This window comes from Acipenser ruthenus, chromosome 38 (genome assembly GCF_902713425.1).
Source record: "Acipenser ruthenus chromosome 38, fAciRut3.2 maternal haplotype, whole genome shotgun sequence".
Taxonomy (NCBI): domain Eukaryota; kingdom Metazoa; phylum Chordata; class Actinopteri; order Acipenseriformes; family Acipenseridae; genus Acipenser; species Acipenser ruthenus.
Window position 1 is genome coordinate 10,465,912 of NC_081226.1, and position 18,945 is coordinate 10,484,856.

The following is an 18,945-nucleotide window of genomic DNA, read 5'->3' on the forward strand; positions in this document are numbered from 1 at the left end:
TGTTGGAATGGAAACCAGCAGACACAGGGGGTCCTCGTGACCGGGCTTGGGAAGCAATGCTCTAGAACACTGCAGATGTGAAAGTGTTTCTGAAGTTGAAACAGGGAGCACTCAGCCCGTCACACACGTCACTCCTAACCGGAGACACTCTGTTCTGCTTGTGAGTGGGATCATCTCACCAGCGGGACAAGCTCATTTCTGCTTTGTGATGTTGAGTAACATTCAGTTTCTGCTAATGCAAAAAAATGTAAGTTTATTACTTAGGAGACGCCCTTATCCAGGGCGACTTACAATTGTTACAAGATATCACATTATTTTTACATACAATTACTCATTTATACTGTTGGGTTTTTACTGGAGCTATCTAGGTAAAGTACCTTGCTCAAGGGTACAGCAGCAGTGTCCCCCACCTGGGATTGAACCCACGACCCTCGACTCCACACTGCTACCCCTACAGGGAAGGTTATTTTCAGAACTCATGGGGGTTACTGTCTTGATGGAACCTGAATCAGAAAGGTAAAAAACTTTACACTTGGATCAGTCCTTTAAAGTGACAATAAACAAGCCAGAGGTTTGAAGACAGTACATGTGCGTGACTTCACTCAGCCCTACAGTGTACAGCAGTGGCATTCAACTCTGACCCTTGACATCTATTCCAGTCCTGATCTTTATTCCAACCAGGTCCTAAATTAGTTAATTGCTTCTTAGCAGCTTCAATGAACTACATTAGAACTTGCTTGGAATAAAACCTGGACTGGACTGGATCTCGAGGACCAGAGTTGCGTACCACTGGTGTAAAGTGTACTTCATAGACCTGAAAGTTCACAGTCCATACCATGAGCTCTAACAGGTATCGCTGATCCTCATCCTTGAAGCAGCGCTCCAGAAAGATGTGTACAGCTGCAGCCTCACACTGGCCATGCACATCAGAAATCTCCTTCTGGGTGTGACTAGGAAAGGAGACTCTCTCCTTCATCTGCTCCTTGTAGTGAGTGAGGGCACTCAGCACTGCGGCCGAGTTCTCAATCTGCGACAGGGTGTGGACAGGATGACGTCGCTGGCAAGGCTGTTATAACCAAGGATTATTTAAAGAAGGTGAGGACAGTGATGTCACAAATGGGCTTGTAACCACCTCAGCCACTGACTCACTGTGTGACCCTGAGCAAGTCACTTCACCTCCTTGTGCTCCGTCTTTCGGGTGAGACGTAGTTGTAAGTGACTCTGCAGCTGATGCATAGTTCACACACCCCAGTCTGTGTAAGTATCCTTGGATAAAGGCATCTGCTAAATAAACAAGTAATAATATATCCATGTTTCAGTGGCTTGGGAGTTATTGTCTGGATTATTGCTAGGGGGAAATACCTTTTTAATCACGTGGGAAGATACCGGTACCTCTATGTGGATGGAAATAAGTGTTCATTGAGCAGATAAACTTATAGTGACCTCACATAGCCTGGAGCCTGGAGTCGCGTCCAGAGCTTCACTGCATCTGATCTCTTCATCCTCCTCACCCATTCCCTACATCTCTAGGTTTCTTTTGAAACTGGAGCCTTAATTAATAATTTAAACATTTATTAAACTGACGGCTCCCTGCTACCCAATATCAATACCCCATCCCCACCCCCACCCCCACCCCCACCGCGTGCTCCTGCCACACCTCCACACAGGGCCAGAACAGCATTATACAGACAACGAATTAGCATACTGTAGATTCTGTTATATATATATATATATATATATATATATATATATATATATATATATATATATATATATATATATCATTTCTATTCCAGCTTTTGATACAAACTCGTCAGATAATACATGCTATACTCGTTAGTCATTAGGGGTGGGTTGGCGCTGCTTGTGTAATAGCGAGTCGAAACTGAAACTGGAAATGAAATAAGAAGAATAAGATACTTAATAACTGATGTATTTATTTATTTACAATCTGAATCTAAAAAATAAAATCTTTACAGTGACCCGGCTTGCTCCGGTCTTCTTTTAAGAAAGAGAATTCGGATTGAAGGAGAGTTTTGCTGTTATTTCAACGACTTCTTCATAGTGAAACTGAAAGTAATTTCTTGAGCGTGATAAAACCTGCAGCCTCTCCTTGTCCTTTCACAGCAGTATAGAGAGAGCGGAGCACAGCAGTCGAAGCAGAGCGGCGTTCGGTTCCCATTCCTCAGATATTCTTAATACACTGCAGAGAAAAAACAGGTACAGTCAACGAAAATTCACCTCTCTATGAAATCTTAGCTCAGGGTAAATGCTGGCATTTGTATCATATTTTTGAAGACTTTAATGCAGGCTGAAGTGTATTATTATGTACGTATTTATTTAGTGTTTAGAGGATTAAGCTATGGAAGGTGTAGTAAACACCGCACACAGGTATAGTATTTGTTGTTAGCGCTGTATTTGATAATGAAGCTCATTCATAATATAACACCTTCATAAAGACGACACAGCTCTGCATAACTGCACGCACAGTCCTTCACAAGCGCTTTGAAAACCGGCATTACTGGATATGGAGACAATTGTGATACAATTTTTGTCAGATGTGTTGTCAACACTGTTTTACTATAATTCTAAAAATAAATAAATAAAAACAATGCTATTATTGATCAGATCTCGATCAGTACAGAAAGAGGTTTGAATGGGCTTGAATCGCCTGGTGGTGAAAATCAATGGTTTCTGCTTGTTAACTGGACGAGCCCTTATTGTTTTTGTTAACCTTTGTATCCCCTGCAGGTTCAAACATTATATAATACAAAGTGTGCGTTTCACTTCAGATTACAGGTTTACTGCCTCCTTACATTTCCAGTAATTCGTGGGTAATTCATTGTGCAATTCCTCAATGGTGTGTTTGTTTTGCTGAGTTTATATGAGCTCTTTCAGACTCGCGGCAGCTGTACAAATTCAATCGTTACAAAGAACCATACATGTGCACTCCAAGTAGTTTTGAGCGGTGCAATCATTTTTTATTTAACCTGCTAAAGACAATGCCCTGAGATGCATCCCCTGAAACATATGTATCCTTATGATGGCCTTTATCTTCCCTTCAATTCTTTTTTCAGTGGGATTTATTATTTAGGGTTTACAGGGTTTTTTAAAACTGTAATTCAGAAGAACAGTATATCTCCAGCTATTTGTGATTTTGTGGAAGAACAGTATCTGTGACATGACAAGGAATATTTAATTAAAAAAGTTTAATATTTTTACAAAATACATTCCGATTTTTAAATTCATTAGGGCAACAGCAAGGATAGTTGTACAAAATAATGTATAATAATAATAATAATAATAATAATAATAATAATAATAATAATAATAATAATACGTTCCTGTTTTGGAAAACCTTTCTCTGTTTTCTTGTCTCCTTTCTGTTAATATACGACTTCCCTGCATCCCTGAATTGTGTTCTTTGATTGTCTTTCCATTGATTCATATTTCGCTTCTCTTTATTTTACCAATATTGAGTCTCTTTTTGTCTGTTCTTTTGCAGTTTACCCCAGTACATTTGCATATACTTTAGCATATCTCTCTGGGTTTTACAATGCTCACTTATGCATTACCATGCTTTCACTGCGCTTCACTACACTTTACTGTGGTGAACTGTTGCAAGGTATGTAGCTACTGCTACTCATCTCTGTGGTATGTATTTGCTTTTTGTTCTTAGTTTGTCCGAGGCTTTTTGTGAGAAACAGAAAACGCTTGTCAGTTAATTTCTGTAAATCAGCGTTTCAAAGACTTGAATGTGGTTTTGTGTGCAGGAAGCAGCTATGGCCAGCAATACAGTGGCAATGCCAGCCCCTGTGTGTCTGATAGAGAACAGCTCCACTGGACAGCTTCATGTGAACCAGCAGGCGCTGGAGATCCTGTCCCAGATTGACCAGCCGGTGGTGGTGGTGGCTATCGTGGGCTTGTATCGCACAGGCAAATCCTACCTCATGAACAAGCTGGCTGGGAAGAGATCGGGTAAGAAGGGGGGGCCCTGTCTGCATCTGTTTTAAGTATTCATTATTTCCAATAGACATCAGAGCAAACTTACAGACAGACATACTTTAAAGTGTGTTGCTACAGTGATCACTATGGAGTCCACACCCCCAGACTGTACAGTACAGATAAAAATAAGTGAAGTGGTTGAAACAGAAACCTGGACTGTACTTCTGGACCAGGGTTGTAAAGCACTGCAGTAACACAGTTACAATAGCACAGTAGAACTGTACATCTCTACAGGGCGTTTTATGACTCTTGTTTGACCTGATAAAGTGTTTGTTAGTGCAGAGTGCACAGTCCTTCCATGAGTGTATGCAGATAATGACTTGTGTTATAATGAAGCCCCTGCATTACTGTTACATTACTGTACATTACCTGCATGAGATTACCTGACCACTCCTGAATTATTATAAAGTCTGCTTTCCATTACCGCACATTATAACTGGATGCATGTTGCAAGTAATAAAGCAGACTTGGGCGTGAGCAAAGTGCTGAAAGGGTTTTCCTGGGCTGTGCTGGCATTGTGGAACTCCCCTTTGTTTTGCAGGATTCTCCCTGGGGGCGACCATACAGTCCCACACTAAAGGCATCTGGATGTGGTGTGTCCCTCACCCGTGTAAACCCGGCCACACCCTCGTGCTGCTCGATACGGAGGGGCTGGGAGACGTGGAGAAGGTACAGCGTGTCTGTGGAGTCCTATGGGACGGGTCGCACAAGTTAGCTTTTATAAAATAATCCTGGTTTGGTGTCACAGACCCGATTAACACTGCTCTTTGACAGCCTCAACTTACCTTAGGAAAGGTAGTGCAAGATTAGTGCTAACATTTCTGATAATCTATTATACAAACCAGCTGCAGTATTCCATTTAAAGTTGATTATCATACTCAGTTATCCTACATAATATATTCAAGTTAATAAACACATTAAATACTGTTGTAGGGTGTGGAAGGGTGAGGGAAAGCACAAGGCAGACACAAAGGTCAAATATGAAGCGCTGGCACAGGCGCTCAGATGTATTTTTCACAGCTCTATTGGCAGGTGCTTCTTTGCCAGTTCGGGGGCACATTACCAGCAATGGCATTGTGCCCCGTTCTTCATAAATCACACGCGCAGGTGTGGAAACCAAAAGAGTAAGCAAATGGCAAAAGGAAAACAAAACACAAAGGAAAAACTTCAAAATAAAGGGTGCAGGTTTTGTTTTTTAACCCGTGACTCGTTGCTCCCTCTAGTGGTGGAAGCCCTGAGAAACAGGCACTGCTCAGTGTCCTCTCCTATACACTGTGGGACGGCTCAGTCCCGCTAAACTAACTAGTCAGATTAAATAACCGCTGCGTGGCTGGCTTGCACCACGGGTTTGTCTCACGCTGCAGTCTCCGCTTTGTCTCCCCGACGCGGTGCTCCAGAATCTCCAGGTTTTGTTTCCAAATCTCAGGATTCCGCTGTGACGTCACGCTCCACTATACTTCCTGCAGGAGCCAGTGCTTTTTATTTAGTCATTCACTCTGTATAGTCCCACCCCCCAGCCAATAACAGAGCGCCAGCCAATTCACTCACAGCTGACTCCTGTCAAAAAGACATAAGAACATAAGAACATAAGAAAGTTTACATAAGAGAGGAAGCCATTCAGCCCATCTTGCTTGTTTGGTTGTTAGTAGCTTATTGATCCCAGAATCTCATCAAGCAGCTTCTTGAAGGATCCCAGGGTTTCAGCTTCAACAACATTACTGGGGAGTTGGTGCCAGACCCTCACAATTCTCTGTGTAAAAAAGTGCCTCCTATTTTCTGTTCTGAATGCCCCTTTATCTAATCTCCATTTGTGACCCCTAGCCCTTGTTTCTTTTTTCAGGTCAAAAAAGTCCCCTGGGTCGACATTGTCTATACCTTTTAGGATTTTGAATGTTTGAATCAGATCGCTGCGTAGTCTTCTTTGTTCAAGACTGAATAGATTAAATTCTTTTAGCCTGTCTGCATACGACATGCCTTTTAAACCCGGGATAATTCTGGTTGCTCTTCTTTGCACTCTTTCTAGAGCAGCAATATCCTTTTTGTAACGAGGTGAACATAATTGAACACAATATTCTTGATGAGGTCTTACTAATGCATTGTAAAGTTTTAACATTACTTCCCTTGATTTAAATTCAACACTTCTCACAATATATCCGAGCATCTTGTTGGCCTTTTTATAGCTTCCCCACATTGTCTAGATGAAGACATTTCTGAGTCAACATAAACTCCTTGGTCTTTTTCATAGTTCCCTTCTTCAATTTCAGTATCTCCCATATGATATTTATAATGCACATTTTTATTGCCTGCGTGCAATACCTTACACTTTTCTCTATTAAATGTCATTTGCCATGTGTCTGCCCAGTTCTGAATGCTGTCTAGATCATTTTGAATGACCATTGAGGCTGCAACAGTGTTTGCCACTCCTCATATTTTTGTGTCATCTGCAAATTTAAGAAGTTTGCTTACTATACCAGAATCTAAATCATTGATGTAGATTGGGAATAGCAGAGGACCTAATACTGATCCCTGTGGTACACCACTGGTTACCTCGCTCCATTTTGAGGTTTCTCTTCTAATCACTATTTTCTGTTTTCTACATGTTAACCACTCCCTAATCCATATGCATGCATTTCCTTGAATCCCTACTGCGTTCAGTTTGAGAATTAATCTTTTATGCGAGACATTGCCTGACAGCGTGGGGATACACGGGGTGTCTGAACCCCATACAAACTCACGTATGCGCCTGACGGCCAGTCCAAATCCCTCCCCTCTCACATAAAGGTTTTTAATAAAATGTTATCGTGATACATAAAGTGGTCATTTTCTTCAAAGTATTGCATATTAAATAATAATATTGTAATAAAGATTAATGCACACCCAACCGTGCTGAATAAGGCTATAATTCTTTTGAGCGTTTCTGGTGACATGTAAGAGCACAGTTTTGGTGCGTACTGTGTGTTATATTGAAATGGTAGAACTAGCAGTGTTTATTTTAAACCCGTGAAGAAGTGTTGAGAATAACATTGGAAAACAAAATTGAAAAAAAAGTAAAATAATAATAATAATAATAATAATAATAATAATAATAATAATAATAATAATAATAATAATGCTACACAGGGAGACCAGAAGAATGACTGCTGGATCTTCGCTCTGGCTGTCCTGTTGAGCAGCACTCTAGTCTACAACAGTCGCGGCACGATCGACAACAATGCTCTTGAAAACCTGCAGTATCCTTTCCTGAACTCCTGCTCTCCACACACTACATAACAAACCCTATAGAAACTGAACCGCACATTCACCCTGCTCTCCATACACTACATAACAAACCCTATAGAAACTGAACCACACATTCACACTGCTCTCCACACACTACATAACAAACCCTATAGAAACTGAACCGCACATTCATCCTGCTCTCCATACACTACATAACAAACCCTATAGAAACTGAACCGCACATTCACCCTGCTCTCCATACACTACATAACAAACCCTATAGAAACTGAACCGCACATTCACCCTGCTCTCCATACACTACATAACAAACCCTATAGAAACTGAACCGCACATTCATCCTGCTCTCCATACACTACATAACAAACCCTATAGAAACTGAACCGCACATTCACCCTGCTCTCCATACACTACATAACAAACCCTATAGAAACTGAACCGCACATTCACCCTGCTCTCCATACACTACAAAACAAACCCTATAGAAACTGAACCGCACATTCACCCTGCTCTCCATACACTACATAACAAACCCTATGGAAACTGAACCGCACATTCACCCTGCTCTCCATACACTACATAACAAACCCTATAGAAACTGAACCGCACATTCACCCTGCTCTCCACACACTACAAAACAAACCCTATAGAAACTGAACCGCACATTCTCCCTGCTCTCCACACACTACATGACAAACCCTATGGAAACTGAACTGCACATTCACACTGCTCTCCATACACTACATAACAAACCCTATGGAAACTGAACCGCACATTCATCCTGCTCTCCATACAATACATAACAAACCCTATAGAAACTGAACCGCACATTCTCCCTGCTCTCCACACACTACATAACAAACCCTATAGAAACTGAACCGCACATTCTCCCTGCTCTCCACACACTACATGACAAACCCTATGGAAACTGAACTGCACATTCACACTGCTCTCCATACACTAGATAACAAACCCTATAGAAACTGAACCGCACATTCACCCTGCTCTCCACACACTACAAAACAAACCCTATAGAAACTGAACCGCACATTCACCCTGCTCTCCACACACTACATAACAAACCCTATGGAAACTGAACTGCACATTCACCCTGCTCTCCACACACTACATAACAAACACCATGGAAACTGAACCGCACATTCACCCTGCTCTCCATACACTACATAACAAACCCTATTGAAACTGAACCGCACATTCACCCTGCTCTCCATACACTACATAACAAACCCTATAGAAACTGAACCGCACATTCACCCTGCTCTCCACACACTACATAACAAACCCTATAGAAACTGAACCGCACATTCACCCTGCTCTCCATACACTACATAACAAACCCTATAGAAACTGAACCGCACATTCACCCTGCTCTCCATACACTACATAACAAACCCTATAGAAACTGAACCGCACATTCATCCTGCTCTCCATACACTACATAACAAACCCTATAGAAACTGAACCACACATTCACCCTGCTCTCCACACACTACATCACAAACCCTATAGAAACTGAACCGCACATTCACCCTGCTCTCCATACACTACATAACAAACCCTATAGAAACTGAACTGCACATTCACCCTGCTCTCCATACACTACATAACAAACCCTATAGAAACGTTACCACACATTCAAACTCAACAATTGGATGAACCATTACTGTACCAACATAATGACATTAGGTGAACAACAAGGAAACAGAGAAAGGAATATCTCTTAACAAAAGTGCTACCCCCTCTCACCCTCACCCCACATCTCCTCTACTCCCAACACCTCACCTCTCACCTACCACCTCTCACCCCTCACTACTCATCTCTTGATCCTCACCCCTCACTCGTCTACTCCCAACATCTCACCCTCACCACTCACACCTCACCCCTCACTCCTCTAATCGCAACACCTCACCCCTCACCCCTCACCCCTCTCCCCTCACTCCTCTACTCCCAACACCGCCAGTCAGCGTGGAGCTTCCTCACCCAGTGAATCAGCTTGCTGGTAAAGTGTGTTTTCCTTAGAGCTGGCAGGTATGTGACGGAGCTGACTGACTTGATCAAGGTGAAGTCTCAGGACAGCGCCAGCGATGAAGAGGACATTCACTTTGTGCGCTATTTCCCTCAGTTTATCTGGGCTGTGCGTGATTTCACCCTGGAGCTGAAGATCGAGGGAGTCAGTGTATCAGCAGATGAGTATCTGGAGCATGCTCTCTCCCTCAAGAAAGGTAACAGATCTTAGTGCAGATCCAATGTACTGGAGCTACCTTCGAAAAGATAATCATCGCATCTTACATGAAAAATATTGAGATAAGTCTTCAATCCTCTCGTACCTCCCTTCCGTGCTCTAATCTTCCTTCTCCAATGTATCCCCAGGCTTTGGCAAGAAGGTGTCGGAATACAACCTCCCACGGGAGTGCATTCGCAGATACTTCCCCACGCGGAGGTGCTTTGTGTTTGTAGCGCCGACAGCAGGAGAGAACATGAGCCGCGTCGAGTCAATGGAGGAGAATGAGCTGAGTGCCACATTCTTACAGGCCGTCAAACAGTTCTGTGAATACATCTTCACACAGTCTACTGTCAAGACCATCAAGGGAGGGCACAAAGTCACCGGGAGAAGTGAGTGAGCCACCAGAGCCTGTTCAGAATGATGCTATTGCTGTGTTGAATATCAGAGCCCATTCAGAATTATGCTATTGCTGTTGAATATCAGAGCCTGTTCAGAATGATGCTATTGCTGTTGAATATCAGAGCCTGTTCAGAATGATGCTATTGCTGTTGAATATCAGAGCCTGTTCAGAATGATGTTATTGCTGTTGAATATCAGAGCCTGTTCAGAATGATGCTATTGCTGTGTCGAATATCAGAGCCTGTTCAGAATGATGCTATTGCTGTTGAATGATGTTAATGCTGCTTTGGTTCTGTTCTTGCTCTTCAGTGCTGGGTAGCCTGGTCAGCACCTATGTGGACACCATCTCGAGCGGGTCAGTGCCCTGCTTGGATAATGCGGTGCTTGCCATGGCTCAGATTGAGAACAAGGCTGCCGTGCAGCAGGGGCTGGCTGTGTACCAGAAGGGCATGGAGCAGTCAGTGCAGATTCCAGTGACGAGGGACAGGATGTCTGAGCAGCATGGAAAGTGGGAGAAACAAGCCCTGGAGACCTTCATGAAGCGGTCCTTCAAGGACGATGGACATATACACCAGAAGACTCTAGCGGTAACTCTCTCTGCTCTCTGCCTCACTCCTCCTCACATTCTAGCACTATTGATACTGCCTTGATCTTCTTACCTGCAAAAGACGTATTACTGCAAAATCTGAACTCCAGGCAGTTTGGTATTATAATGAATTAATTAGTCATTTAGAAGACGCTTTTATCCAAAGCGACTTACAGAGACTTGGGGGTGAACTATGCATCACAGCTGCTGCTTCAGAGTCACTTCCGATAGGACCTTGTTTGTTTTATGTCTCACATGAAGGACGGAGCACAAGGAGGTTAAGTGACTTGCTCAGGGTCACACTCAGTGAGTCGGTGACTGGGATTGAACTGGGAAACTCCTGGTAACCACTTATAGAACCACTTGTCAGTTGGACATTTACATTTTTATTAAAATATTTTTTAATAGCTATAAAATGCATTCAACGTGAAAGGCACTATAGATTTTAAACTTGCATCTGCTTTTATATCGTTTTTGCTGAGTTCCTGTTGTTTCTTTTAAATATGATGTCAGAAAAATGACACTCCACACAAAACCTGAAATCATATCTAAATCATTTATTCACACACCTAACTTAATACACACATTATTTCAAAGCATGCAGATCAACAGGTGTGACATCTAATGGTCATTTAATGCTTGATTATGAACTCCCAAACACACAGTTCCATGAACACACACACATATCTAGTGTGATACAGTGTAGCAGTGCTGTATGAGACACAGTATGAAGCAGCTCAGCTCAGCGTCCGGATGCACCTGGTCTGGTCTGTCCCTCTCTAGCTCCACTCCTCAGTCCTAAGTCTCTTATATATTCATTGTAATCCCCATCTGCCTGCTTGTTATTGCAGAGGCTGCAGTGAGCTGCTTTGCAATGTCCCCGATATGAGGGCCCCTTCCTGTTTATAACAGACAGCTGTGCTTCCTGCAAAGCAATATGCTCTTGTCGTTTCTGAACTCTGTTTCACCCCGACCCTCACTGTAGTGACTGCACGCTTTGCAATGTTATTTATTCATACTATCCTTTAGTCAGAATAGAAGTACTTCCCTCTTGCTATTTTTCCAGCTAAAGCTCATCAGCAAAGTTTGTACAATTTATGAATGATCCTTTGGTGGTCTGAATCATGTCTGAAACCCAACTCTGTTCTTTCATATGCTGTACTGGTGGGAGCTTCATGTCGGGTGTGGGTGGATTCAGATATGTTTACAAGTGAAAAATCTCTAATGAATATTTATACCCTCTAATGAATATTTATACTCCAGTAAAAGACATCACCTAACATAACTGAACCTGCATGATATACTGTGCTGCTGTCTGAACTAAACAAGCATTGTCTCTCATTCACAGGATCAGATTATCAGTCATTATGCTGAGCTTGTGAAGCACAATGATGATGTCTCCATAGAAACATGCAACAAAGTGCTTGTGGATCTGTCCGTCCAGATGAGTCACAATCTACAGCAAGGAGTTTACGCAACACCTGGTGGCTACAAGCTGTACTGCGAGGACCGTGATCATGTGGTGCAACAATTCAGAGCCACACCCAACAAGGGAACGAAGGTGGGCACTAAGAGCAACAGCGCCCCCATTGTGTTGGGGGGTGCAAGACATGAAATGAATGATTGAGTGTTCTTACTGTTTATTAATGAGACACCTGTTCATTGAGGGCTCTTTACTGGCTGGTTCTGCACATTGATCCAGGATTTGCAGATCTTTCAAAACACATACTGATACTGATAGTCATACTGATAATGATAGTGTATAATTATCACTATCAGTATCACTATCAGTATCATTATCAGTATCATCAGTGATAATGATACTGATACTGATCATGTTAATGACAAGGACAAGCATAATGATAAGGATGTTTGCTTCCTGGACTGATTGCAGCTGCATAACTGGAGTGAAATTGACAAACAGAAGAGGATGTGCTTAGATACCAGAACAAGCAGCAACCTTGAGTTCTAAAGAGTAGACTGAGAGCACATTTAATAATGTATCTCCGGGCTTATACATATCTGTATGTCTGCAGGCAGAGGACGTTCTGGACCAATTTCTAAAACAGAAGAAAATCGAAGCTGCCTCCATTCTGCTGGCTGATCAAAAACTCACAGAAAATGAGAAGCAAATAGCCAGTAAGTATCCCCTGCATCACTGGAGTATAACCACCCTAGTGTTAGTAGTGTAACCCTAACCATAACCCTAACCATAACCACCAAGGTCACCCTAGTGTTAGTGCTGTAACCCTAACCCTAACCCTAACCCCCCTAGTGTTATTACTGTAACCCTAACCCTAACCCCCCTAGTGTTATTACTGTAACCATAACCCTAACCACCCTCGTGTTAGTACTGTAACCCTAACCCTAACCCCCCTAGTGTTATTACTGTAACCCTAACCCTAACCATAACCCTAACCACCCTCGTGTTAGTACTGTAACCCTAACCCTAACCCCCCTAGTGTTAGTACTGTAACCCTAACCCTAACCACCCTAGAGTTAGTTCTGTAAACATTACCCTAACCCTAACCATAACCACCCTAGTGTTAGTACTGTAACCCTAACCATAACCCTAACCATAACCACCAAGGTCACCCTAGTGTTAGTGCTGTAAACATTACCCTAACCATAACCACCCTAGTGTTAGTGCTGTAACCGTAACCCTAACCCTACCCATAACATGGCCATGCTTCACCCTGCTTTACTACACTTTAACCTTGGGATATTACATACAACTTTCAAGTGTTATATATTCATTAACATGGCAATCAATGTTTGCACAGGACGCCATGCAAAACACTGTATTTATACATCGCTTAGTAAATGCCTTTCCCTAGCTTAGATCTTTCTCTAGATGGTGATCCATGGCAAGAGTTTCAATTGCATAATCATTATTTTACAAAGAGATTCATGATTCTTACTTATGATACTTTAATAGGCAAGCAATAATACCAAGTTGGGGTTCCGTTGCGATTGTTGGGGTGGCTTGATCACTGAAATGTTTTGCACACATTTAAAGAAAAGTGTAGCAAACAAAATTACAAAAAAAATGCTAAAACAATGTTTTCTGTCTGCCTTCCTACATTTTAAACCAAGGCGAGAGGGAGCATGCACTCCAAATGGAGCAGCAGAACAAGGCAATGGAGGAGGAAACCCGTCAGATGAAGTGCACCTTGGAGGAGGAGCAGAGGAGCCGCGCAGAGAACGAGCGGCAAATGGAGCTGAAGCTGCAGGAAGAGATAGAGAATGGCCGCAAGGAGCATGAGAGAGCGCTGGAGAGCAAGCTGAAAGAGCAGGAGGAGCTGATGAAGAAGGGCTTTGAGGAGAAGGCAACGATGCTGCAGGAGGAGATCAGCCAGCTCAAAAAAGAGTCAAAGAGCTGGTTAGATGTGACTAAGACACTTCTTGAGACAGGTCTCGGTGTATGTAATTCTGTCTTACAGTACAAAGCTATGAGGAGTTTAATGAAAAGAAAGTAAAAGTCTTGTACTTTTATATATGAAGTTGTAAGAGGGATCATGATAAACAGAGCTGGTTAAACAGGCTTATTTCCAAGCTCTTTATATATCTGATTATTTTCATTTATTTGTAGTCAATTGCATATGTCTATACTCAATGATATTATGGATTGAACTAACAATTAAACATTTCTCTGTCATTCTCTCTGTGATTAAATAAAAGTTACCCTAATAGACTAGAGCAGTCAGTGGTCATTCTTGTGTGATACTGTAAGTGATTGGGATCAATGTGTTAAGATCAAGAGTAAGCATAATGAATGTGTTGGGAAATCGGCATGTCTGCAATGTTACTGTGTGGGGATCCTCTGATAGAGGCGAGACACACAGAGGCGGACGCTGAAAATGCCGTTCAGGCGTCCAGGTTTTATTAACAATCAACCCTCCACTAGGGTACTAGCAAAGGTAGTCCTGGTGTAGGAGGACTCACACACACACAGGTATACATGAAAATACTTAATACAGAAAGGCAAAAGCAAACACATCTCAAAATGAAAGTTTGGTTCCCTCACCCTGGTTCAGACACGCAGTCATGAGCTTCAAGCTGCTAGATGAAGAAGAACAAAGGATGGGCTTTTCAGCTCCTTTTTTAAAGGCATGATAATCAACGAGCCAATCAACACCTGGCCACCTGCTGCAGATGGATTTCAATTAGGCAGGGAGGGAATTCTAACCTCCCAGCCCTGCCCTATCTAGTACAAACTTAATTTCCCAAATGAAACACATTTTATTTACAAACCAAAACAAATCCTACCCTTGCAGGCCCTAGCCACACCTTCAGAAACCCTTCTCTAGATTTCTTTCTCTCTTTCCATCGGTGTCAGTCTCTCTCTCTCGGGTTTACTGCTCCAATAGGGTGGTTCTCCACGCACCAGGGAGAGACCTCTGGTCTTCTTTGCAGATTTCTTTCTTCTCCTTCCAGTGTTGCAGTCTCCCCTTGAGGGAAGTGAAGCTTTATAGGCCCGGCCCCTGGCCTCACCTCCACGAGGGCAGCTCTCCCTGAGCCCAGGGTAGACTGGCCTGTCTTTCCACGGTCACAAACACACTTCCTCTACCTTCTGAAGTCCAGAAGACTGTACCCTCCATGCAGCTCCAGCTGCTGTCCTGTGAAATACTGATTAAAGATCATACACTAATACTGAATACATGGCTTTATATTATTTCAGCATGGTCTGTTCTAGGTTACATTTCGCACAAACACAGAAGTTGAATTCTATCCAATGATATATTCAAGTACAGTATATACAGTACAGTATTTCTTTATAGCAGTTTCATAATCCTGCATTACAATGGTAAAGCTGTTAGTCCTTCCTGCCATTAGCTGTCGTTGTGGGATCAGGTATTCCTATATATTCAATAAGAAAGTAAAATAGTGAACTGGCTGCGATATTAGTCTAAATCAGGGGTGGTCAATCACGGTCCTGGAGACCCATTCCACTCTTTGTTCCAAACCTGTTGAATCAATTAAGCCTCCATCCAGGCCCTGAAGTCGTTCATGATCTCATGTTACTTGTGAAACCTGGAGTGGAATAGCCCTCCAGGACCGGGATTGGACACCCCTGCTCTAAATAATTGCTTCCACTTCCAACATCCCGATTCTGAAACTATCCCAGAACAAATATCCATTTAGTGCCAACGCAGAATGACTGAAATGCATAAACACAATGTACTGTACTGTAAGAAGTGCAGTCCCTAACACTGTGCCATGCTTTCACAATGTACTATAAGAAGTGCAATCACTAACACTGTGCCATGCTTTCACAATGTACTGTAAGAAGTGCAGTCACTAACACTGTGCCATGCTTTCACAATGTACTGTAAGAAGTGCAGTCCCTAACACTGTGACATGCTTTCACAATGTACTGTAAGAAGTGCAATCACTAACACTGTGCCATGCTTTCACAATGTACTATAAGAAGTGCAATCCCTAACACTGTGCCATGCTTTCACAATGTACTATAAGAAGTGCAATCCCTAACACTGTGCCATGCTTTCACAATGTACTGTAAGAAGTGCAGTCCCTAACACTGTGACATGCTTTCACAATGTACTGTAAGAAGTGCAATCACTAACACTGTGCCATGCTTTCACAATGTACTGTAAGAAGTGCAATCACTAACACTGTGCCATGCTTTCACAATGTACTGTAAGAAGTGCAGTCACTAACACTGTGCCATGCTTTCACAATGTACTGTAAGAAGTGCAGTCCCTAACACTGTGACATGCTTTCACAATGTACTGTAAGAAGTGCAGTCCCTAACACTGTGACATGCTTTCACAATGTACTGTAAGAAGTGCAATCACTAACACTGTGCCATGCTTTCACAATGTACTGTAAGAAGTGCAATCACTAACACTGTGCCATGCTTTCACAATGTACTGTAAGAAGTGCAGTCACTAACACTGTGCCATGCTTTCACAATGTACTGTAAGAAGTGCAGTCCCTAACACTGTGACATGCTTTCACAATGTACTGTAAGAAGTGCAATCACTAACACTGTGCCATGCTTTCACAATGTACTGTAAGAAGTGCAGTCACTAACACTGTGCCATGCTTTCACAATGTACTGTAAGAAGTGCAGTCCCTAACACTGTGCCATGCTTTCACAATGTACTGTAAGAAGTGCAATCACTAACACTGTGCCATGCTTTCACAATGTACTATAAGAAGTGCAATCCCTAACACTGTGCCATGCTTTCACAATGTACTATAAGAAGTGCAATCCCTAACACTGTGCCATGCTTTCACAATGTACTGTAAGAAGTGCAGTCCCTAACACTGTGACATGCTTTCACAATGTACAGTAAGAAGTGCAATCACTAACACTGTGCCATGCTTTCACAATGTACTGTAAGAAGTGCAATCACTAACACTGTGCCATGCTTTCACAATGTACTGTAAGAAGTGCAGTCCCTAACACTGTGCCATGCTTTCACAGTGTACTGTAAGAAGTGCAGTCCCTAACACTGTGCCATGCTTTCACAATGTACTGTAAGAAGTGCAGTCCCTAACACTGTGACATGCTTTCACAATGTACTGTAAGAAGTGCAGTCACTAACACTGTGCCATGCTTTCACAATGTACTGTAAGAAGTGCAATCACTAACACTGTGCCATGCTTTCACAATGTACTGTAAGAAGTGCAATCACTAACACTGTGCCATGCTTTCACAATGTACTGTAAGAAGTGCAGTCCCTAACACTGTGACATGCTTTCACAATGTACTGTAAGAAGTGCAGTCACTAACACTGTGCCATGCTTTCACAATGTACTGTAAGAAGTGCAATCACTAACACTGTGCCATGCTTTCACAATGTACTGTAAGAAGTGCAGTCCCTAACACTGTGACATGCTTTCACAATGTACTGTAAGAAGTGCAATCACTAACACTGTGCCATGCTTTCACAATGTACTGTAAGAAGTGCAGTCACTAACACTGTGACATGCTTTCACAATGTACTATAAGAAGTGCAATCACTAACACTGTGCCATGCTTTCACAATGTACTGTAAGAAGTGCAATCACTAACACTGTGCCATGCTTTCACAATGTACTGTAAGAAGTGCAGTCGCTAACACTGTGCCATGCTTTCACAATGTACTATAAGAAGTGCAGTCCCTAACACTGTGCCATGCTTTCACAATGTACTGTAAGAAGTGCAGTCCCTAACACTGTGACATGCTTTCACAATGTACTGTAAGAAGTGCAGTCACTAACACTGTGCCATGCTTTCACAATGTACTGTAAGAAGTGCAATCACTAACACTGTGACATGCTTTCACAATGTACTGTAAGAAGTGCAATCACTAACACTGTGCCATGCTTTCACAATGTACTGTAAGAAGTGCAATCACTAACACTGTGCCATGCTTTCACAATGTACTGTAAGAAGTGCAGTCCCTAACACTGTGCCATGCTTTCACAATGTACTGTAAGAAGTGCAGTCACTAACACTGTGCCATGCTTTCACAATGTACTATAAGAAGTGCAGTCCCTAACACTGTGCCATGCTTTCACAATGTACTGTAAGAAGTGCAGTCCCTAACACTGTGACATGCTTTCACAATGTACTGTAAGAAGTGCAGTCCCTAACACTGTGACATGCTTTCACAATGTACTGTAAGAAGTGCAGTCCCTAACACTGTGCCATGCTTTCACAATGTACTGTAAGAAGTGCAGTCCCTAACACTGTGCCATGCTTTCACAATGTACTGTAAGAAGTGCAATCACTAACACTGTGCCATGCTTTCACAATGTACTGTAAGAAGTGCAATCACTAACACTGTGCCATGCTTTCACAATGTACTATAAGAAGTGCAGTCCCTAACACTGTGCCATGCTTTCACAGTGTACTGTAAGAAGTGCAGTCCCTAACACTGTGCCATGCTTTCACAATGTACTGTAAGAAGTGCAATCACTAACACTGTGCCATGCTTTCACAATGTACTGTAAGAAGTGCAATCACTAACACTGTGCCATGCTTTCACAATGTACTGTAAGAAGTGCAATCACTAACACTGTGCCATGCTTTCACAATGTACTATAAGAAGTGCAGTCCCTAACACTGTGCCATGCTTTCACAGTGTACTGTAAGAAGTGCAGTCCCTAACACTGTGCCATGCTTTCACAATGTACTGTAAGAAGTGCAATCACTAACACTGTGCCATGCTTTCACAATGTACTGTAAGAAGTGCAATCACTAACACTGTGCCATGCTTTCACAATGTACTGTAAGAAGTGCAATCACTAACACTGTGACATGCTTTCACAATGTACTGTAAGAAGTGCAGTCCCTAACACTGTGACATGCTTTCACAATGTACTGTAAGAAGTGCAGTCCCTAACACTGTGCCATGCTTTCACAATGTACTGTAAGAAGTGCAGTCCCTAACACTGTGCCATGCTTTCACAATGTACTGTAAGAAGTGCAATCACTAACACTGTGCCATGCTTTCAC

At 42.4% G+C, this 18,945-nt stretch overlaps 1 protein-coding gene across 1 annotated transcript; it reads left to right on the forward strand.

Annotated features, from left to right (window-relative positions):
- Positions 1-2,008: 2,008 nt before the first annotated feature.
- On the forward strand, positions 2,009-14,179 carry LOC117964776 (guanylate-binding protein 1-like). The gene is made up of 10 exons (XM_059009050.1): positions 2,009-2,220; positions 3,774-3,978; positions 4,547-4,674; positions 7,126-7,235; positions 9,292-9,485; positions 9,634-9,876; positions 10,196-10,473; positions 11,821-12,033; positions 12,509-12,611; positions 13,569-14,179. The coding sequence occupies exons 2-10, from the start codon at positions 3,783-3,785 to the stop codon at positions 13,949-13,951; spliced, it is 1,848 nt and encodes a 615-aa protein (XP_058865033.1). The 5' UTR covers positions 2,009-2,220; positions 3,774-3,782; the 3' UTR covers positions 13,952-14,179.
- Positions 14,180-18,945: the final 4,766 nt, after the last annotated feature.